The sequence below is a fragment of the Pseudorasbora parva genome, chromosome 25, assembly GCF_024679245.1.
Source record: "Pseudorasbora parva isolate DD20220531a chromosome 25, ASM2467924v1, whole genome shotgun sequence".
Taxonomy (NCBI): Eukaryota; Metazoa; Chordata; class Actinopteri; order Cypriniformes; family Gobionidae; genus Pseudorasbora; species Pseudorasbora parva.
In genome coordinates this window covers 31,625,200-31,649,463 of record NC_090196.1, presented here as the reverse complement: position 1 = coordinate 31,649,463, position 24,264 = coordinate 31,625,200, and the positions used below count along the sequence as shown (strand labels likewise).

At 39.6% G+C, this 24,264-nt stretch overlaps 1 protein-coding gene across 5 annotated transcripts in view; it reads left to right on the top strand.

Annotated features, from left to right (window-relative positions):
- Positions 1-412: 412 nt before the first annotated feature.
- Positions 413-24,264, top strand: part of neo1b (neogenin 1b) — a 256,016-nt gene continuing 232,164 nt past the window's right edge. For 2 of the 5 annotated variants that reach the window (XM_067437193.1, XM_067437194.1), the window contains exon 1: positions 413-978. In XM_067437193.1, the coding sequence (XP_067293294.1) occupies positions 903-978 (76 nt within the window). In that variant the 5' untranslated portion in view covers positions 413-902. The remainder of the gene's footprint in view (positions 979-24,264) is intronic. The other 3 variants (XM_067437192.1, XM_067437191.1, XM_067437195.1) reach the window with 2 other exon arrangements.

Sequence of the window (24,264 nt, the reverse complement as noted above, 5' to 3'; positions counted from 1 at the left end):
TGTGACAAATACTCCTAACTCTTAATTTAAAACATATTTTATAAGAATTTAAAAGTTAAGGATTTAAAATAAGGCAACAATACTAGATAGACCTAGCGTCCCTGTGGCACTAATTTACTTGGCAACTATGAAAACAGGTCGTGCTTCAATTATGATTCACAAAATAATGCCTCCTCATGTAAATGTTATCCACATTATAAAATAAAATAAATATAAAATGTACAAAGAAACATATATATTTGCTATTAAAGGTACTAAAATGCAGTATTATTTGAAAAGCAGTCTAGTTGGTATTCATAAACGCACTTGGATCCAGATGTGCGCATGCCCATTACGCACTAACACGCTGGCGCCGTGATTTTTGACTTTCCCGGGCCAAAAAAAAAAAAATCAGATCCAGAATCCTGTGAGAATCCACGCCTGCTTTTTCACGGACTAATACCCACTACAAGCCTCTCCAGCACCACACGCCGTGTGCTTATGTTGGATACTCCACTGCGGTTCCGTTAAATCTGTTGAACGCGTCTTTCTCCACGCAATCAGAAATCAGCCGGTTGGTCTCGAGCGCTTCGGAAGCCGTTTGCAGCCGCTGCCTTTGTGGGTCGGCTGTGGATTGACTTAATGCCTCCTTTAAAAGCCCTCCTCGGGTTTTTAAGTTCAAGAAAACACCCGGACCCTACGCTGTATCGCCTTTGACTTTTGCAGGAGAATTAAATGTTTATTTTTATGCCACCGGCGGAGCGCGAGATCTTGCCGGTTGCGGACGATGCTCAGCTTTTTTGTATAAAAACACCTTGACCGTTCTAGTCGGTAAAACTTTACCTCAGAGAGCACAGTGGATAACTTGTGCCTTTCTCCGAGATTATTTTGGTGTTGTTTGTTTTGGGTTACCTCAGAAAGTGATGGCGGGGCTGGGCGCACGGCTGCTCGTGTTTTTCACAAGTCTCATCGCTCTCCGGTTCGGCGGTGCGGATAAAGGTAAGTTCCGTCTCTCTCGTTCGTTATTAACGTTACTTGCGGCGGACGAGCGCAGCACGGCATCGCCAAATCCCCGCCAGTGATAACGTTCTGTTCCTTAATAACCATAATTACCATATGAATTTGTTTCTTCCATCTCTTTAACAATGATGTTACCCCTAATGTTTACGATATGCTACCATATGTTATATTTTATATAAATGGTTATAGTCAGGTATGAATTGTTAATAGATTGAAGGATTAAATTTTGCAAGGGCTCATACATGAACTTGCTGTTCAGTGACTGATTGATAGCTAAGTAAATCACTCCAGGTTGCTTTTAATGCCATGTGTATTGTAAACTTAATGTCAAATTTGACACATTAGCAATAGAGTGAGATTTGAAGGCTGTTGGTTTGTAGGCATTGGAAAGAAGAGCACTTGTAGCTTCTGTCTGTTAGTCCCTCCGTCTGTCCATCCATCCATCAATTCATCCATTAATTCATCCATTTGTCTATTAATTAATTCAAATGTCTATCAAATCATTCATTTATCCATCTCTCTGTCTATCAACTCATCCTTCCATTTATCCATCAATCATCTGTCCATCCATTTGCCTAACTGTCCATCCATCCATCCATCCATCCATCCATCCATTTGTCTATCCATCTGTCCATCCAGCCTTCCATTCATCTATCCATGCATTCATTTATCATCTATCTATCTATCTATCTATCTATCTATCTAGCTAGCTAGCTATCTATCTATCTATCTATCTATCTATCTATCTATCTATCTAGCTATCTATCTATCTAGCTATCTATCTATCTAGCTATCTAGCAATCCATCCATCTATCCAGCCTTCTGTTCATCCGTCTATCCATTCATCTATCTTTCCATCTATTCGTCCATCCATCCATCATTCTATCCATCCATTCGTCCATCCATCCGGAGGAGGCTACTCTTGACCTCACCTAAAAGAGCTGTGGATGAGAGTCTAGAGGTTAAGGATTGATTGTTGATGGTAACGACAGGTCAGGTTCAGACATTTGGAAACCGTTACTGTTGGGAATGATGAAAGGGAATTTTCTGGCTGACTCAAATGAAGATCAGTTCCTTCAGCTGCTGCCACCGAGGTTGCTGTGAGATGAATTTGTAAAATGACACCTCAGTCACACCAAATGGCTTGACAAGAGAGTTTTTTGCTTTTCTTTTGTTTTTAATTTGACTTAAATCTACATAATTTTCTGTGGATGGTAACACATGACCAAATAAGTATTTCCCCAACTTAAAACAAGAATCAGATGTATTTATTCTCTATTTATTTTGCTCATGGTTGCAGGGCTCTGAGAATACTTTTTTTTTCCATTCTGATTGGTGGATGTTTAGTCTTTGTCTGTTCTGTGTTTTAAAGGGTTCTAGATAGGGCTTGAATTGGTGCTTTGTACATGTGGCCAGTTTCGAGTTACTAATCATGGCTTTCCTCTGAAAATAAGTTTGTTTATTTAAAACACATTTCCCTGAGGTTTCAGACGTACAGAATTTTAAAGCCAAGCCACAAGTCCTCTTTCAAAGATAGTCTCCTCGTAAACTGACTATTCACAATGTTTTATAGAGTTTCGTAGATTTCTTATTGGTGCGTAGTGGGAAAACATCGTGTTGTGAAGTCTTGTCAAAGTGAATTAGGCTCTGTCTGCACTTGTGGTACAAAGCTTATTTCAATTTGGATTACACAAAGCTTTAGGGGCCGTTCGTACAGGAACTATTCTTAAATTCAGCTAGATGGAGTGGAACAGAAAGCTCTGAAAAACAGTGTACTTTTAGGCTTTTTGCAAAATGCATCATGGGCTATTCAAGGTAGTAGTTCTCTTTGGGTTTGATGGAAATCTTTGTGAAATTTTGTGAAATTGAATCAACCTTTCCACTTGCATAGATTTGTTTTGGTTTAGATTTGACAGTTTAGCTGAAGCATCACTTATGGACTTTTGTCCTGCATGCCTCTCAGTAGCTACACTTGTGGTTTATCATCTTATAGCTTAATTTGAATGCTGATAATAATTTGTTGGTGGATTAAATAATTACAATGCAAACCTATGAATCTTACTATGTTTCCAATCAAATAAAATTATTTACACTGAAAAAATTCAACTGCATTAAATAATGTTATGAGATTGTTTTAAATAGTTTTTATAAATTTACAAATAAGAATATTTGGAAAGAGTAATATGTTTAAACACGAAACGAAACTGGCGGCAGGCGACCGTCTTAATAAGTGAGCCATTGAGTCATTCATTGAAACGATTCGTTCAAATGCTGATTCGTTCAGGAATAAGGCAGTTGTTTATGAATTGGTCATTGACTCAAACGATTCGTTCAAACGCTGAGTGTTGCTGTGAGATGCGCAAATTATTATTTTGAGGTTCTTCTGTGTTGGAAATATGTTTGCTGCTAAAACAAACAAACAAAAAAAAGTCAATATTACATCTAAAATGCAAGTAACTTAGTATTAATTATATGTTTATTAAGCTGTCATGAAGTCAGTGTCACATTTTCAGTCGTGAGGCTATTCAGCTCTTGGTCATGTAATGTTGCTTAATTATCATACGTTATAAATATAAAAATTATGCTAATTTGTTTCCATTCCTCCTCATGAGGCTGCGTGAGCCTCAACAGCGCCACCTTGTTACCGTCATTATATATTATTATTCACGATCAATCACCACTTACACTAAACGAATGCAGAATAATTCTTGCCTTTTGGTGATTCCTTATTTCTTTTTTGTTATTGACGTTTTAATCAGGCTACCTGCCCCTTCAAAAAATCCACTTGTCCCCCAGTCCAGCGGACAAGTGTTAATGTCGAGCACTGAATTTGATTCAGATTGAAGATCTCTGCACGTAAACGTTGTCAGTAAATGGTGGTTCTCTCAAGGTACAACAGATTTTCTAGTTTTACTGCTTATAGTTCCAGTACTGCTGCATCGTAGAAGTGCCTAAAAGCTTTATCAGACAAAAATCAGTTTGCCATCTCTAATGCCACTTTGAGAATGGCAGGGGCTGGTCACGATTGTCATGCAGTCTTGGCATAATTGCTTTTGGCACAGCAGGTAAACGGCACAAATGGAGACATCTGTAGCTATCTCCATCTCTCATTAGCTGTGTGTGTGTGTGTGTGTGTGTGTGATTGGGGGGTGGGGGCTAGAGGGGGGTCTCTCGTCTCGAAAGCAAGCTTAATACTCATCAATGTCAAGCTGAATGATTGAGTGACATTTTAGCGCATCCAGTTGACCCCTTCCGTCGCCGCTGCGAGTGGGATATCAACAGCACAATCTCATTCACAAGGCTTGAGGGTAAATCTGTGAATCTCTGCACTCACTCACTCTCAGACTCATTGCGAGCATGATGCGCGTAGCCATTTTCTTGCCGCCTGCAGCTGGTTGAGAAGGGGAGACAAACACAAAGACAAACACATTCATCCTGTGTCTTATCTGTGTGCTCTTGTCTAAGTGTGACTGGCAGTGGGCAACAGAGTGTTTGCTTCTCCCCTTGGCTGCTTATCAATTTGTTGAGTTTTCACATTGTAGATCGCCTACGGCTGACTGATATGGTGTGCTAGTGTAGACGTAGTTGTGAAGTGTGTCGCTTTGTGTTTGGTTGAAAAGACAGGTCATTGGTTTTCATTTTACTGGGGATAGAATGATGCATGACTGGACTCTGTGTGGAGCCTTTTGTTAGATCCGAGTCATTTGAGAGTTAAACTACCAGCTGGACAGAATTGTAGAATAAAGTTTTGCAAGGCGGTCATTGAAATTCAGCAGATTTCTGACTTTAAAACAGCTTGAACCACTTATCATACAGTATTCAATACTGACTAGGTTTTTGATCATAGGGGTGGCACGGTTCACAAAACCCACGGTTTGGTTCGTATCACGGTTTTCGGTTCTGTACGCTTCTTGTTGTTTTGTTTCTTTTAATTGTTAAAACTCCAGAAATTTACTTCAGCATATGATATACTTAAATGATCCACAATTTAGGATGCAGTATCATGTAGAAGTTGTTTTCTAACTGGCTGACTCCTGCTTACGCTGTCCAACTCATTGGTGTAACATTTTTCATGTAATCGTGTCAGTTTTGATCAAAACAATGGACTGTGGCTTTAATTCAGCATGAGCAGCTTTTTGTCTACGCTTCAAAGGCCAAAGGCTCAAAGGCAACTTTAATGTTACATTTACACGTCGCATTTGCAGCAGATATATGCTGCCCATCATAAATCAAAGCAGGAGAATGACAGTGTCAGAGGAGAACACCAGGAAAGGTGACAGAATTGACGATATTCGTCTGTATTTGCAATACACGAGCCACGGTTCCGCTGCACGAGACAAACGCTGGCAGTGTGAATACACACACTCCCGCGCTCCAAACACACATCTTTCTGCTTGCGTGTGCGGTGTAAAGCCGGCGTTATATGACGCTAGCACATCTTCCAACTCCGGCCAGCCTCCCTTATCTCTCCCACCTGCCATTTCTATACGTGACATGACCTGCAGCACTCCACTTTTACTGTCTTTTACTGCATGTCCACACACACACATCTTATTTCACGTGAAATGGACACCCACTGTCTGAGGTCACATACGGGCACGAGGCTACGTTGTGCATGCGTCGAACTGAGACAAGCAAACCGAACAGATTGTTTTTCCTCCCCCCATGTACCGTGCCACCCCTACTCGATCATTTATGTCTTGTTTGTGCTATAAACTTTCCATAGATGTTTGCATTTAAAACAACTTGAACTGCTGAATGTACATCATACAGACCAGGGTTGTGCAGTATTCAGTATCTTTTGAGATTATCTAATTTATGATTTTGAGTTGATGTAGCAAACATGAGGCAGAACTGCAATTTGTATTTGAATGTAAGGAAGTAGAAATAAATATCTAGTTTTAAAAGGGGTAATGAATTGAGAAATCAACTTTCCCTTGAGCTTTTGATATTAAAGGTCATGGTAATATAAGAATATCCTGTAAGTTTCAGAGCGGAAAACTTCCTTGTTAGACAAAGAAAAGCTTTTATAGACACCAGACCCAGAAAATCGTGTTCGCATCTTGACGTCATCGACTGACGAAACACCGCCTCTACAGAATAATAAGCATGTCTAATTCAGTTGCCCCGCCCACCGATTCATCTAATTCAGTTGCCCAGCCCACCGATTCATCTAATTCAGTTGCCCCGCCCACCTACTCGTATAATTCAGTAGACCCGCTCACCAAGTCGTATAATTCAGTAGCCCCGCCCACAGACTCGTCTAATTCAGTAGCCCCGCCCACAGACTCGTCTAATTCAGTAGCCCCGCCCACAGACTTGTCTAATACAGTAGCCCCGCCCACCGACTCATGGAGCTGTTCGGATAAACATGTCGAAGAAGATGGCAAGATATTGTGTTTAAACTCGAGGTTAGCATGTCTAACACGAGTGTTTAAACTCGCGCTAGACCCAAGTTATGGATAGACTCACAATCGTTCACATTCTCTGCTCCCTTTCTGTATAACATTAGTTTATTCACAATTGCAAGGAGCCCCATAATGGAAAATGTAATTTCTGACCCTTGCATGGGGGAATGTCTGGCATTTTTAGTTTGTATAGGTGTAAATTGCAGAAATTAAAAATAAAAATTCAACCAGGGACAACGATTTGATGAAGTTCAATGATTGATGGGTTTCCAATGAGATCAATGGTAAATAGGAGGCAAAGCTGTTTTAAAATCTTCTTGGTTATCCGATTTTGTATTCCAAAAGTTTGTCTCTGATACTGCCACCTTGTAAAGTTACTGTCAATGTTACTGGACACTTATTTAACATTGTTGCCTCTCACTGATGTGTGTTAATTCATTGCTAGGGTCAGACAAATTTTTTTTCTAACCATCTTCTGTATTTTGTATTAAACCACATAGCTTGTCGTTAATTATTTGAAGATATGCTGTGATTTGACATTTGAACATGGATTTTTCTTATTTGACATGTATATACAGACGTTTCATGGAAGCTTAGGTCATGAATATTTGTCTAAAAGTCATGGAAATGTATTGGTAGAAATGTGTATGAACCCTGAAAAGTTAATTTTGCAAATACTTTTGAGTCTGGAGCATGTGTTGAAACCCTGTGGTTTGGTTTTGTGGAGCCACTGAGATCCAAGAGTGTGGAAAGGATGGAAAATTCCAGCAGGAGTGTTGCTGTTTGCAGTAGGAAGATGTATTTGTCCTTCTCTATATAGCTTTTCACAAGGCGGACCCTCACTCTCAGCCTCTTACTGGGAAAGGTCAAGGTCCTGAAAGACAGGGGTCACCCTTGATTTCTCCTTCTGCAGTCTCGGTGAATGGAGAACTCTTGCTGGTTGTTATTGCTTCTTCAACACCTCTCTTGTCTTTTTCGGATCCCGCTTGTAAAGAAAGTTTAGATTGAGGGCGGTTGCGGTGAAGAAATCATTTTAATGAGGTCAGGCTAGACCTTGCTGAGAGGAGCCCAGTGTTTGACCCTTGCTGTGAGGGTCTAGATGGCTTTTGTAAGATTGAAGATCTTAACAGCTGTCTGTGAGAACCTGACCAAGACATAAACTAGTTGTTCACCAAATCATCCAAAAATCCAATTTGCCATATTCATGCTTGATTTGATTTAATGGATTTGTGTCCATTTATAGCTTTCTCATGGTAAGCATCCAGACTGATGGTCAGCTCAAGATGTTCCTCCTTTTTTCACCCGTCATCTTGATTATTTGATAATTTGTCCTTACAAACTCGGCATATGTTCTATGTCGAATAGCAATCACTCCTGTTCCATAAGCGCTGTAGTTTTCCCATTGGGTTAAGCAGAAGGCTATGAATAATGGAAGAGAGAACCTTAGCTGTCTCTAAAACGGTGATTAATTGGTTTAATTTGATCATGTTGCACCTTTTGGGCTGCGTACACCACCTGATTTGTCCTCCACCTGCTAATGAATGGCTTGTAGCTGCCGTGTATCGTGTCAACAAGGAATGGCCCACTTTGACCCTCCTATCTATGAAAGTCCACTTAAAGGCCCTGTTTACAGCTGGTATAAAGATGCGTTTTGGTTGATCGGATCACAAGTAGACGAGGAAGACACATTCCTGTTTATACCTGGAGTCTTAATCCGTCTCTTTTGTCCACTTTCAGCCCCTTCTGTCCCGATTTCTGAGGGGAGGATCTATGGGCGTGTAAATGTAAGGGCTTGTTCAGATCTTTTCATCTAATGGATGAAATGAGCAAAAGCAATTTACATATAAACGCATCCAGGAAAAACACATGGAGAGCTGCAGCTTTAGTTTCTGCTCTGACAGACACAAGACCAGCCAAACGGTGGAAGTGTGTGTTAGAAATCAGGAATGATGAGAGAACATTGAGCTTGGGATGCTTTTAATCTACAAACCAAACTTGGGTCTTCAGCCGACATTTAATTTAAAAATCCTGTCTGGATAGCGTGCTTCCCATAATGTTTCCGCATGAGGTCAGTAGGAGGAGAGTATGGGGTCTGTAGTGGCTTTTCAAACACATTTGAACAAATGAACGTTGAGTTTACAATGTCAGAAGTGGACAAGCTCAAAACGTTTTAGACCCTGTTTACACCTGTATTGAGCTCCGTCCACTTGTGATCCGATCAAGCAAAATGCATCTTAATACCAGGTGTAAACAGGGCTTTAGTTTCATTTATTTTATTTTATTACATTTACTTACTCATGTCATTCCACAAACTGAAAAAGTTGATATTTTGATCTGTTTTTGGGCCCTTCAATAAAAATCATTGGTGTCCAAAAATTGAATTGGACTCAGTTTCATTGAATCAAAACAGACATTTTTCATCCTTTGTCTTCCACAAAGAAGGTCAGACAAGTTTGGAAAGGCATGAAAATGATGACACAACTTTCGTGTCAGTGATTCAGAAGATTAAAACGGCCCCATATTTTAAGAAACGCAACCATTCTTTATTTAGCTGATTTCTGGATAGAATCATGTCTTTTGAGCTGGCCTTTCGAATGGAAATGCAATGGGCTGACGTGGTAATTGATCTCTGATTGGTAGGTGTGGGGGTATGTAACCATGGAGAGAATTTTTCAGTTCTCCAGGCCACATGCTCGCTGCCTCCCGCTGATATCGGATCACTTAGTCTCTGTAGGGAAGGCAAATTACTGCCTTTCTTCTGCAGAAACTTGCTGAAATGTAGTTAGCCATTTATAGGTCTGAACACTTTGGCCTAATTTAATGGATGGCCTCACTCTAACTCAAAAAACACAGGTCATTAGATTAGCTTACTGCTTTAAAATGTTCATTTTTATCTTTCAAATCTAAACTATTCCAGAAATTACACCTTATTGTGATAAGCTAAGGACATTCTTTGTAGCCACTGTGCTTTATTTCTTTCATACCTTGAGCGAAGCCACAATCCAGTCCCTACGCTGTCTCTCATCCTCCAAATGATACATTTAAAAAGGGCAGCCAAGCTTGCGTTAATATCCCTTTGTACTCCGCATTACCGAAAGGCTATAAAGGGCATCCAGAGATGACTGTCGAAAGATAAACCAGCCTTTCCTCCTCATTAGTTTTATGGAAGAGTTGCTCTATTTGTCGGCAGGGATAAGATGGGCTTCGTTTGACCCTGGAAGAGGCGATGTGGAGCAGATATCAGAGGTGTGTTTGAAGCTCAAGTAGGTTACAAATTGTTGTGGAATTATTCAAAAGTTGGTAACTCCATGTGGGCTGTTTGCCCGAGGTTTGTTTGTTTGTTTGTTGTTGTTTTTCAGAACATTTTGCGCCATTTTTGGAAGAACTTGTACTTGTTCTTTAATATTATGGACCTAGTGTTAAGTTTTTCTGTTACAAGTGAAAATTTGCATGCAGTTTACAAATAAGAAGCAATTAATTGTCACCATCCTTCTGATATGTAAAATACTTTTTGATGTAGTAGAAAACTGTTCCTGCTGTGATCCCAAAGTAGGTAAGTCTATCATAAAATAGTGATGAAAACAGAGTTTGAACTCTCGTAACATAATATTGATCCAACGTCAAATCACCTGAAATATTAAATAAATAATCATGCTAGTATCTGTAGCTTTTTATGAACGACAGGCCAGATTCTGCAATGCAGTGCCTGCTGATGGGAAGTAATTTAATGATAGTGTTGTTTTCCTCATTGTGTTGTCAGGAAGCCAATTAATTTCATCCTCAAGTAGTGGCAGATCGCAAATATTTTGCAGGGTTTATCTTGGAAGCTGTATGTAGCCTTGCATCTGAAAGAAATTGCTAATTAGACATGATTGAAGGCATGTCAGCAGTACACGAAGTATATACATGGAGTTATAATGGCAGGACACATCCATCAAACATACACCGACTCGGTGAACTCCTCCCGGGGGACACTGATTAACCCTTCCCCTGGATGAAATGCATAAATTGTGTGCCTTTTTTTTCTCCCCCGCCGTTTGTGTGTACTGTCTGTTGCGTGTACAAAGGCCAGGACGTGATTAAATCATTGGCTGTGTTATACGCTGGGTTCTTGGGGCACCGTCCTTGCTGTGCATACATCAATTACACACACAGGCGCACATGCGCTTTAATAAGCCGGCAAGTGTGCTGTTGGCAGTAGTAGTGTCACTGAGACTGATGGTTGTGACAGCAGGCGGGTGATAATTAACCAAGATTCCTGCTATTCGCTTTCTCCCGCGCACACACACACTTCTGTATGGGGTTGGATAGAGGCAGGTTACAGTGTGTGTCCGCGTCTTTTTAAGGGGCACAAATGGTGGACTAAACAAACCAGGGTCGTCGGTTCAAGTGTTCCCTCAGGGCAGAGCAGGTGACTAAGCATTAGCTGGTGGGTAGTCTGTCCCGGTCTAATTAAATCTTGGAGAAGTAGACTCCACATCTTGTTGCTAAGACATTAGATATGCCCTTGATCATCCCTTGGCTATTAATATTTAAAACAAAAATGTAATGAAGCACATTAAATGGTCTTTTAAACAACATTCTCATCCGCTTTCATGTATTTTGAAAGAAATGTAGAGTGGGACATTTTTATTTTTTAGCTCTCATTAATGGATTTGATGGTGACGTTTTGTATCAGATTAGAGTTGGATCTGAATGTGGATTGTGGGGGGATCTACTCTCCTCCTGTAACACACTTTTATAGATGCTTTTTTTAACCCAGATGTAAAGGTCTAGAGTCGACCACCCTCAAAAGTAGAGTTGTCAAAAGCACCGACTTCGGTACTCAGTTGTGCGTTTTCTTTGTTACCTTTGTGTGCACGCTAAGTGTGTCTGTGATTTTGCTACAATGATCAAAGCTCTTCATCGAGAGCCTACTCGGATACACATTGGAGCATTAGGCCTTGTCCACACGAACACGGGTATTTTTATAACCGTGACTTTTTTTTACACTGTTTGGCCGTTCGTCCACACGGAAACGCAGTATCAGGTCACTGAAACCGAACATTTTTGAAAACCCCTGCCAGGGTGAGGATTTTTTTAGAAACGCCGGTTGCAGCGTTGTCGTGTGGACAGTAAAACCGGCGTTTTTGCCTTGCGACGTCAGTGTGCGCCGTTATCCGCTGTGTTTGACGTCAGATTGTTCGCCACTGACTGCTTTGTTGACGATTCTGTGCAAGGGCGGACGTAGCCCACATATTGCTGATAGTACCTGTGCTAACAGGGCTGCTTGTACACAGATACATGCTCAGGTATATTATTACATTGCGGAACAGAGGCGTCAGATTGAAATTCTAGGCTTCTTATTGGCCAACATGCCTTTACGATTAGGGTGATATCGCCGCCTGCTGGTGTGGCATGCTCTTGACAGCGCTTGATCGCGGGTTTTTACGTTTTTATGTAGACAGAGATTTCTTTAAAACCGAGCATGTGTGGACGGGATTTTTTTTTAAACGCAGGAGGAAAAACTCTGGTTATAAAAATACCCGTGTCCGTGTGGACTAGGCCTTAGACTCGGAAAAGTTTTCTAGAAGCAGAAAATCACGATTATTCTGGTCAATATTGAAATCGCGATTATTTAATATGATTATTGGTGTCATTATTGGAGTCATTTTAAATTTCAAATTTCGCAATTGTTGATACTTTAGCAAAAACTAATACTATGTTAATTAATGTTAGTAAAAAGTCACCAGAAAGGTTACAGAAGACACGTAAACAGTCAGCAATAAAATAAGAACAAAGAAGCTAATTGCAAAAAAACCTGACAAAAATACAAATGAATTAAAACACTGCTGTAAGTTTTTTTTAGGTAGATGTATTAACTGATAAGATGTATTCAGATAATAGTCTACAACAGAAATTGAATAAAGTAATCAAATGTAAAATAACCCTTACATTAGTCTAATCTTTATTTAAAACTGCAAACGTATTCATTCAAGAGCAGAGAGTGATTTATTAGGCTGCTGTCACTTTAAGGGGTAACTCGCGGTCCCAATATACTGTTGCACACACATTCTTTCTCAATGTAAATACTGTTACACACGTTTTTATCATTGTAGCCAATCACAGACAAATGTTGAGCTTGTGAACACGATGGCCAATCAGAGGTGTTTATGAATCTATTCAACAGCGCTCAAAATGCTAGAGAGAAACCCTGGCATCGTCACATTTAAAAAATGTCAGCACCAAAGTATGTGTACTTTTGACAACACTACTTGAAAATTTTAGATTTTCAGATTATCACGATTATTTTCCTCAAAAATATATATTTTTTAACTCCTGGAGGCTTGTTTCCAGTGCAAGGTAAGGGAAATGTCAAATGGAGAAAATAACACTTCAGGATTACTAACCAGTGGGCTGCATCGTCTACAATTATGCTTAATTAACTGAGAGAGAGATCTTGATTAAATTAAATGAGATTAAATGTAGCCCCATTCCAAAGTATATCCATGTATCCCAATAGTGACTTTTCTACATTTGTCAGTATTTAATATTAAACACATTAAAGCCATAATATCAATGTCAACCAGCATTAAATTATTGCTTTAACTATTGGAACGTTTTAATGCTGAATTATCTACAACAGGAAAAAAAACAATGGCTGCATTGACAGTAACAAATATCCCCACGCCAGCCAGTGGAAAAGGAAAGACATTGTGTAGATTGATTTGAATTTAAGTGCGTGAACCGTTTCAGTGAAATTAGTCAAATTGGTTATGGTTCTCTTTGTGTTTTCAGAGGTTTACTGAGGGCCGCAGTAGTTTATATTGATGAGTTTTCCTATGGGGAAGCTATTGTGTGTAATGCAGGAAGCCAATAGGAAAAGCTATTCATCTGTCTGCACTGCCTGTGTAAATATGGAGTTTTTTTATGTGATTATTTTGGCTTAAAAGTCCTGAGATGTGAATAACAGAGAGAGTCTATTAATTTGAAATGAAATCAAATCTGCAAGAGCTGAAAAAACAGTATTCAATGGGCCTCAATCATTAAACTAAAGTAGAAGGAATTTGTGTCAATCATTCATAAAACTATTTGCTTAGTTGCATTAAACTCTTGCTTTACGCAAGAATGCTTTTACGAACAATTTACACACACACAGTATTCAATGGTCATATTTATAAGTATAAAGTTTTTACTTTTATGCATTACATTCAATACAATGCTTTACATGAAATGCTTTTACAATAAATTGAAATACATTTCAAGTGGGCAAATACTTCTACCTCTACTCTAACTAAAGTATGTTGCTATACTAGCAAACTGCACTTTCACAAGGACTGCAGTGCTTTCCTCTGTAAACTTTTGTCTTGTGAAGGCCTCAAAATAACCTTGTTGGTGTATGATGCCGCCCCCCGAGTAACATAAGATTTGTGCTGCCGGCAAATTTCTAAATCTCTGTTTACTGTATTCTCTTCATTGTTACAATCTCTGTCATCATATTGGCACTGGAGGTGAATTACGGCATGTAATTGAAAAGCGATGGGGGGAATTTAACGACGTGTACGGCTCCCCGGTGACCTGTGGAAAGTGTTCGCTTCCCCTTATTTTCCCCTTTTTCCGCATCCGATGCCTTGATTAATGGCCACAGTGTTTATCCCGAACCTCAGCGAGGAAGAGAATGATTGGCCGTGACCAATTCTGTTAGTTGTCTGGGGGGGGTTTGGAGGCTCGCTTTTGTCCCATGATACGTCAGTGTCATTTCAGGACGTGCTGTATTAATGAAAGCCAAGGGCCCGTTTATACACAAATAGTCAGGGAAATGTAAGCTGCGCTTTTAAATGCAGATGATTTTGACGCTCCATTATTGTGGTTAACCTTCCTTTCTGGCATATCTCACCCAGAATCCTCAGAGGAGAGCCGCTCGGAGCTGTGAGTCATAGTCTTTTTGTTAGATTACGTGGGCGTCAACGAAAATATTGCAGCCTTGCAAGAGTTTGGGAATTGCAGATGCGACTTTGAGATTCTTGAAATGCAAATGATTAATTGAACAGCGCTAGTCATTGGTGCCCTCTACTCTAGGAAGAAAGGCTTTTTAAACTTTCCAGGAAGCATCCTGGGTGGGTGACGCCTCATTGGTTGCTTTCTTTTTGGCTTCCAGTTATGAAATTCTACAATCACACGCCTTCCCTTAATTGCAATTACTCAATTTCTGTCTTTCAAATGCACTTTAGAGGCTGGCACACATTACTCAAGTTGCATTGAACTCTATGGAGAGACCGTAACTTTGAACCTACTTTCAAAGCACATCCAATTATTACTGGGCAATTTGCATTTAAATAAAAAAGAATAGAATAATGCATATCAAGATTCAATTAGTTGTACTACACTAGTATAAAGATATGACATTCAGAGAATAATCAATGGAATATACACATTATATGCAATTAAATGCATGGAAATTGCCCCCAAACTGTTTTTTTTGTGGTTAAAATGATGTTTGTGTTGGTAAGTGGATTGGATTTCTCATGTGAAAAATGTTCTTTTTTCACCCTCATGTTGTTTTAACACACTTCGCTATTTTTTTTTTTTTTTTTTTGTCCATACAATGAAAATTCAGCATTCTTCAAAGCCTCTCCTTTTATGTTCTGCTGATGAAAGGCATATGTTTTTGAGGGTGAGTAAATGACAATTATTATTTATAGGTGATTTTATCTCTTTAAAGCATCTCACTGTATCTAAAATGTCAATGTTCTTTATTCTTTACATTTTATTTTTGTCGTTGAATCATAGATACTTTGATTGATCTCTCTCCAAGGTCTCCAGTTTCTTTAGACCCCTGTCACGCATGTATCCCTCCCTTTTAAACCCTTAAGCTACATTCTCTCTTTTTCATTGTTGTCCTTTTTTAATGTTATGATGGATTTATCCACTGAAAAAAACAATTTACTTTCCCAGTGCAATTTTGCCATGACGACAATGATAGATAACAGAGATGTCAGTTTATTAACGGTTCCTGAGTAGTTTATTCCGCTCGCTTTGAGGACCAGGATATGTTTTCTCCCCCTTCCATCCAGAGAGTTTGAGCATACGTTTCTTTAAAGCCGTTGTGAACGCCTGCTGCGAAGAGATAAAAGCAACGCAGTGGAAGAGGAGAGTTCGACTCTAATGCAAGGGGCAGTGGCAGACAGGTGCGAATAAGAAATAAAGGATAAAAAAAACAGAGATGGAGATGAAAACGAAGCCATGGACAGCTAGTTCCCAAGCTTCATGATCCACCCAGCATGGGCTCCACCTAGAGATTATTTTATATATAAGATCATTCCTTTGACCTACACCTAAAAAAGAAATCCAGGTAGTCTTTGTAATAGGACCCGGGAGCCACTTAAGTCCCTGTCCATCCATACCTGTTTTTCTTCTAGTAGAAATGGAGAGCTCCATTGTTTGTGAGTCTTTTCTTTTCCAAACAACAAACCATTGCACACACAGACTTTCTAAACTAGTGGTTCACTGATATACATTTAACTGGTCCAAACTTAGGCTGTCAAGTAATTAAAAACACAAACAAACTTCTTTTACTATGAATGTAACATTAAGACACAATCTTTACGTGAGACTATTATGCAAAATTAATATCTACATCCTGTTTATGTGTCGGCAGTGTGTGTACACAACCACCCTATAATGGTAAAAATCCACCTACTCCTCTTTTTTAATCCCCATAAATCATAAGCAAAGTCTCAGAATAAGCTGTATGCAGATTCTTGCAGTGTGACGTCACATGAATAGGCCCCGCCCACAACAGTTGATGGACTCCGCCCTATTAGCAAAGACCCCGCCCACAGTGAGCTGTACAGTGTTCATAGTCCACCATGTTTATCTCCTTGTCAGAGCTTTCAAGTAAGAAATGTGTTCTTATTAAAGCTACTAAAGTTATTCAGTCGACAGCAGTGAGTGATTTTTCTGTTTTTATTTTGTTTGATTCATATTAACAGCATTTAGCAGTAGGTACTGTATATTATGCTGCTGTCACTTAAATACAAAGATCTAATATACACATGCGATTTCTTTACTTGCTATATATGTTCACACACATAATCGACTGTGTTAAAGCTCCACTGTGTGATCTTTTCTCCCATCTAGCGGTGTAAAGGTATATGACCATCCAGTGAGTAATAGTTTCTGCTCCTCTCAATTCTGATTTTGTTTTAACTAGTGTTGTCAAAAGTACCAACCGCGATATCAATTCGGTACTGAAATGTTAAAAATATGACGCTTTTGAGCGCTGTTGAGCGGAATCGTAAACACCTCTGACTGGCCATTGTGCTCACGCGCTCATCAAATAGGTCTATGATTGGCTACTTTGATCAGCGCTTCACAAACGTTGTAAAAATACATCAATGACGCTTTTCACGGAGCGCTTACACAGATACACACAGAGCGTTTGAATGTAGGTGTCTATCAGCCTACCGGTCCGCTGGTCGACGCCTGCTTGTGCTTTCAAAAGCTCCCGCTCGCGCTTTCAAAACACTTTTCAAACACTTCCGTGTTGTTTCAAACCATTGCCGTGAGTTGATCATTGTAGCCAATCACAGGCACATCCGATGAGCGCGTGAGCACAATGACCAGTCAGAGGTGTTTACGATTACAGCTCAACAGCGCTCGAAGCGTCACATTTTTAACATTTCAGTACCGATTTGTTATCGTGGCCGGTACTTTTGACAACACTAGTTTTAACTCCTACGGTGGCCGATTTAGTCCAAGATTAACATGGCAATCCCCCTCTTCACATTCGACACGGTGCCATCGAGTGTTAAAACGTGAAAGGCGAAGCTTGAGTTTACGGGTATGTCCCTCTTTGGCTAATGTACTTTCAAGATGGAGGAGCAACATGGCGACCGGCATTCGAACCCCTCACCCGTATGGATTTTCAATGGCATATTATAAACTTACAAGAATACTTTATTACTTGAAAGAAGTAAATATACATTAATGAGCACATATATTTTTGAAAAAACTAAGTGTTTTTAGCTAAGAATAAACTAAAAAAGTTACACAGTGTAGCTTTAATATGAACCGTGTGTTTTTGACAACCTTGTGTATTTGAGGGTTGAAGTGCAAAAAGATGTGAAAGAGAACTTATTTTGATTATCACGGGACGCCCCGTCTGACGTCCAGCTTTTTGTGCGTGTGCTTCGGGTGTATGTGTGCCTCAGAAAACCATATATTAGAAGTTAAGACTGATATGGCTTTAAAACACATGTAGATCATCAACTTTCATGACGATGCTGCAATGTCACGAGCGCAATTAGATATGATCATTAAAACCAAACAGATGTTTTAGCTTTTGGCAGAGTATTGAAGGCATGAGCTGTACAGGCTCCACCCTCTTTTGGAAAGGGGGCGGGGAGCAGCAGCTCATTTGCATTTAAAGATACATGCACGAAAATATTTTTTCCTTCCACTCAAAAATGGTATAAGCAATGGTCTGTGGGGTGTTTTGATCTGAAACTTCACAGACACAATCTGGAGATACCTGAGACTCATTTTACATCTGGTAAAAAGGGGCATAATAGGTTCCCTTTAAGTTAAAAACAGTTCAACTGAAAATATAATACGCCGTCTAGCTGTTGAGAATGATTCCCATGTGAACTTTTGGCCCAATTTGCAGTCAGGGTGAGTGGACGTTACTGTAGTTGCCGTGATCCAGTCTGCAGATTTTAGGCAGTCAGAACTGACAGATTTAACAGAAAATGGGAATAGACTTAATTTGAGACCCATTCCTACCAAGGACGATAACTATAGCCATCAAATTGTAATAATCATTCTAAATCTAAGAGGATAGCAATGTCCACTATCACGCAGAGGAACAATATTGTTGGAATCACTTTCAATTTTTACATTTTCCCCCCAAAAAACTTTAAATGTGGTGATGTCCAACTTTAAAGATGTTTTACTTTACAATGTGTTAAATATGGATATTTTTCTTACACAAACCCATCGATTCGCTTCAGAAGGCCTTTATTAACCCCTGGAGGCTTGAGGATCACTTATAATGGATGGATGCACTTTTTTGAGCTTCAGAATTTGGGTTGACATTATAAAGCTTTAAAGCGCCAGGACATTTTTTTTTATATATAACTCTGATTGTATTCTTCTGAAAGAAGAAAGTCATATACACCTAGGATGACTTGAGGGAGAATAAATCATGGAATCATTTTCATTTTTGGGTTCATCATCCAGCGCTGTAGATTCAAATGTAGTAATTTTGTATTTATTGTTCTGGAGGAACTAGGATAAGACTTTCAGTGCCACTCACCTCCCACTCTTGTTGACGTATTTGTTAAAAGTGCTTTATGACACTGAACTAATACATTATTTTGGCTACCCTAGTCTAAATGTGAGCAGTCGAGGTGAATTTGCAGCTGTGGAAAGCATGTTGAAGTGTGTATGTGTGTAATTTACTGCAAGCAGTTTTCCTTGTTCTGCTTGGAATCCGTTATTTATTTCCTAATGCCTCAGCTGTGCTTTAATTAAGGATGTGTGCTTGCTGCTCTGTTGGAAATTAATTTACATTTGCCTGAAAATAAGAAGTAATCAAAGAGTGTTCAGATCAAAACCGGAGAGACTGCAGCACAATTAAAAAAACCTGCAGCGCAGACCCTGTATCGAGCAGATATTCTCCATTGACCCAGTTTGATTCCTCTGGGACTCGGCGCTTCCAGAAGCCGTTTAACCTTCTCGAGCTAATGATGGCGGTCAGGTAGGAGGCGCAGGCACAGGACAGTGAGAGAAAGTGTGGGTATTATTAACTTTGTTTTATTAGGCGTCTCCCTATAGGGTTGAGCGCTTTGAGGTGTGTGTGTTAATTGGTGTTGTTTTAAAAGCCTTTGTTCTAAGGAATAACAGAGTACGGAAGTGAAGATGGCACACTTTTGTTCTTTGAAAGATGTTAAAGCTTTACAGAAGCAAATATATTTTTATGCTGATAGTCATATACAGCTGTTTACACCTCGTCTCATTTCTGGTGATTCGATCTTGACGGCAGTGCCAAATATAGGACCCAAAATGTGAACCAAAGTCGCAGAATTTGCTGCGTGTTTGTTTTGGCATTGTTCCTGTAGACACTTTGGTTTTCTTCTTATCTGATTCACCTGAAGGCTTCTGTGCATGTATGAAAGTGTGCATGTGATTGTTTTGATCTGCTTTGTTTTCTCTCTCACACAGCTTTTCTATATCAGCAATGCTCATCAATCCTCATACATGAAGCCATTTCAAGATTGCCAGCATCACCCAACAAGCATCAACTCACTCGAATGAAATTATATCAAATATAAACTGAAATACTACTTCTATCATTTTCTTAACTTTGTCTGTGGGATAATGCACTTCTGTTTTTAAATATTTGTAGTGAATATTTTGCAAAGCATTTGGTTAAAATTAATTGGCAAAGAACTTGCAGAATTAGAATAAAAGTCTAACAAAAGTTTAACAAAGTTTTAATCATTTTATACCCACCTTGCATGTTTGTTTAGTAGAGATGTAACGATACAGTAGAGTGAGCAAATGCAGAATTTTCCTTTATGGTGACATTTTAGTGACATTACCACCAGGGTGTGTGACTGAGAGGACATTTTTGGGAGCTTTTCAAATTGCTAATTTTAAAGGTTGTATGGCATGGATTTTTTATTATTATTTTGTAATGTTTCCTGAGGTGTACTTATATTGTTAGTATGGATTTGTCACTTGCCTGTCCTGTCTTGTGTGCACATGTGGGTTTTGTCATGTCTAGCATGTGCTCCTGTCATTGACTACGTTTACATGGACAACAATACTCCGATATTAATCTGATTAAGACAATACTCTGATTAAGAGGCTACCATGAAGACAGCGATTTCTAATTACCTTAATCTGATTAAAGTCATAATCTAACTAAACATAAAACGGATTAAGACATGTGGAGTATGCCTATTTTAGTCGCATTATCAGAGACATGTACACACCTTAATCTAACTATTAATGTCATGTCGGAGATTTCACCGCATTTTGTGACAGGACACATAACGTTACACACACCAGGGGAGTGCAGAGGGGAGGCTTTGTGGGTTGGAGCCTCTGCCCTTTTTGAAAATTAATCAAAAGTGCCCCTTTCAACAATCATCGATAATATTGTGGCCAATAAAACAGAATTGGAATTATACTTAATATAACAACGTCTACAAACCAGTAACAAATGGCGGAAAAGTCCCGTTTATCTTTTACGGATCTGTCAGTCTGAAAAGTCGTTGCCATAACGCGTTGCTATGGGCGGTGCGGGTTTGGCTGGACTGTTCATTCTGAACACTGCGTCCTCTCTCTCTATTTTTATTTTTGTTGTAATTATTATGCTCATTGTAAAAGTAAAATACAATAAGTTTGTATCTGTAATCGCAAACCAGATGGGTCATTCAGTGAACGCCTGTGGCTCGACGGCAGGAAAAACAATCCAAAGAGTCATGATTTTTAAACCTTTTTCATCATTAATCAAAGCTATTATTCTAAATGTAGGCTGTCAATAAGGAGGAAAGAGGGGCAGTGTCTCTTCAAAAAAAAAAAAAAGAGACAATACATATTACAAAAATAAATCAACGTAAATGTAGATATAAAACATTATAAAAACGCATGTTTTGTTATACTTCTTAATGTAAAGTAACACTGTCCAACAGCGACACCCGCAGGTGAAGTTAGCGGGTTTACTGAACCCATAAAATTAACACACCTGCCAAAGTCGCGCTATGATTGGATGTTGGAGAACAAGGCGCGGCATGGGGACGTAATGACGTGCCATAATCGATCTATGTTCTATCACATGTAAAACGGGAACATGAACGGAGTACTCCAAAAGCAACTCATGTAAACACCTTAATCAGAATATTGTCTTATTTAGAATAAGGTCAATAATTAGATTACTGCTGTCCATGTAAACGTAGTCATTGTCCAGCTCAGTGTCACATGCCGGTCCGGTCTTGTGTGCACATGTGGGTTTTGTCCTTCTGAGCATGTGCTCCTGTCATTGTCTGATCCCTCCCCCTTGTTATCTGATTAGTGTTGATTTCTCCCACCTGTTCCCTCTTCATTTCTTCCCTTTATAAGCTCCTTGTGTTTGTCAGTCTGTGTTGGATCCTTGTGTAATGTCTGCGTCTTCCGTCCTCCCCGTGATTCTGTTGGTTTGTTTAAGTTTATATTTTATTATTCTATTATGTGTTTTTCCCCCTCGTGGGTTGTTGTTTTGAGTTTGTTTTATTTTGTATTAAATCATCTTTCTCCTGCACATGAGTCCTTGCACCATTTTCCCTTGTCTGTGACGTGACAGGATTTTACATCAAAAAATGTCATAATTTAAAATAAAAGGGATTTTTTTCTATGCTGATATTAGCCCTCTGGCTTGAATGCTCTGTTTCAAGGGGCATGAGTGAAAACACCCACTGTTGTGATTGGCTGACATCTTCACTTTTGAAATGAGATTGTGGCAGAGGGGGCGTGGTTTAGAGAGGTCTGCATGCAAGCGCTGCCAGCCAGAGAGAGACGGAGAGCTGGGGAGAGATTGCTGAGAAAGTGTTATTGTACAGATTTGTTGAGAAAGCTGTGAGTGCGAGTTTATTTTGTTTGTATCTGAGAGCTCTGAATAAACATGTTATTTCTCTCACAAAATGCGCTTTTACATTTTACTTTGAAACCAAATCTTCTGCAATGATCTTGTCTGTCAGCTCCTTGCTCGTAATGAATGAAATCTGACTCCTGCTGCATTTGTGCAGCAACTCTCGTTCTTGTAATCTCGCGATCCACTAAGTTTCATTAAAAACAAATCAACATTTTGAATACAGTTAAAGAAATCATATTTTTTCAATCATATTTCATATTTTTAAGACTACATCCGAATCGGATTCAGAACGATGATTGAAACACATCAACATCCCCAAAGCGTCACAGTCCTGTAGCTCGTCCTGGGTCAGCATTTCATTCAGTAACATCAGGCAGTTTTGATTTATATGCTGTTTAATGTTTGGTGACCGTGTTATTTTACATATGCATATGATTACATATGATCTTGCTTGTTTCTGCTTCTGCTTCTCCTGTGTTTTGATTAGGAGATTCTGTACTCTTTCAGAAGATTCGGCGCCCCCCACTGTATAAAAGTGAAAACACAGAAAGCCAGAAATTTCCATCAATGGCGAGGAAAGAGTTAAAGGCCCACTGAAGTGCTTTGAAACACGCATTATTCAATGTGTTGACGTAATTTCCCCTGAAACGGCTCCAGCTTTAAGCAGCTCCTCCCCTTTTTTGAAACAGCCAATAGCATTTCGTTAATATACAGTTTGACTAGAGTGCAAGAGCGGACCTTTCTGTTTGGTAAAGCCAGTTTCCTCTAACACTGTTTACAGTCATCATAATCTCCTCCATATCACTTTGAAATGCAGCATTCTGAGCAGAATTAAAATGGGTCGATATGTTTGTTGTCTGCGGCGACTCGCACATATGATCCACGCGGCGCTCTCGTGTCTGTAGTCTAAATTTAGACCAGAACCGTTGGTGTGTGTGTGTGCGCGCGCGCGCTGCTGCGGCGTGTGAAACTAACGTGAAAACAGACTTCATTCGCCTCAAATGAAAGCGTATTTACCCTGAATCGTTTCCTATCACATATATAGTGTGCCATGTGCCTTTCACCATGTAGAAATGAGTAAATGTGTGTGAACAACTGACCGATTTCAGCCACCGCTTCAGCAGTGTAGGGGGCGGGCTTTAGATTCTAGAGAGCATTTTGATTGGACAGAAGATTTGATGAGAAAGTGAAGTCTGCGATGATGTCACCAAAATCTGAGATTCGTTTTAACGAAAGTGAGAGACTGTAAATTTTGAGTGCTTATATCTCGTAAATGCAACTTTTGTCATAGTTTTGGAACATACCAGCTTATTCATAACTTTAGGGCTAACAGAGTCATACTAAAAGCTAAAAAACGTACATTTTGATTTCAGTGGATCTTTAAACGTATAATTGTAGCACTAAAATCTGATGTGTGACTGCGTATTCTGTGCAACAGCCTATTTTTAGCTATTGAATCATTTAGGTTTTGTTTTGTTGTTTTTTCTCTTTTATGTTGCCTAAGAACTTCCTTTTATATGAAGTAAAAATCACTGTGACGCACGACCTCTCATGTCTTTATCGGCTGACATATCGTTTCACCTCTGTTTCCCATCCACTGTGAGACTTATGATTTGTTTTCCTGTTGTGAAGTTATAACTCAATGTGTCCAGTTTGTGAAGCTGGCTGGCTCATTGTGGGGCTGAGCTCTGGTATTAAGTGTTTGTATTGTGTTTTCGGAGAGCTGCTTTCTCCAAAGGCCTTTTGTCTGTCAGCCTCTTTCTGCGGCTGAGATGTTCGGTGTAAACCCATGCTACACCGCCGCCCCCTTCTCCTGATGCGGCTGAACACAAGCTCCTAAATCAATGAGAAAAGGGCAGCTTGACTGTGATGGGCCTCACTTTAAAAGACCCAAGGAATGAGAGGAGGAGGGGCGGAGGGAGCGCGCTGTGAGCCGAGAGACTGCATATGTGGGTTTTTTCTTCATGTGTACTCAGACATACACACAATCCAGAGGGGTTGGCGAACATCAGTCGCTTCACTGCTATTCACATGCCTCTCTTGAGAGAGAAAGAGACTGGAGACTTCAGCTGTGGAATTACCAAAAAGCACCATAAAAGTATCTTCGAAGTAGTATAGACTTGACTTGTGCTATGTTCCAAGTCTTCTGAAGTTGTTTGAAACTGAAATTTAGGCTGTATTTCAAAAACATTGCAATTCACTCTTCCAGTACATTCAAATTCGGCACTTTGGACATTTTGT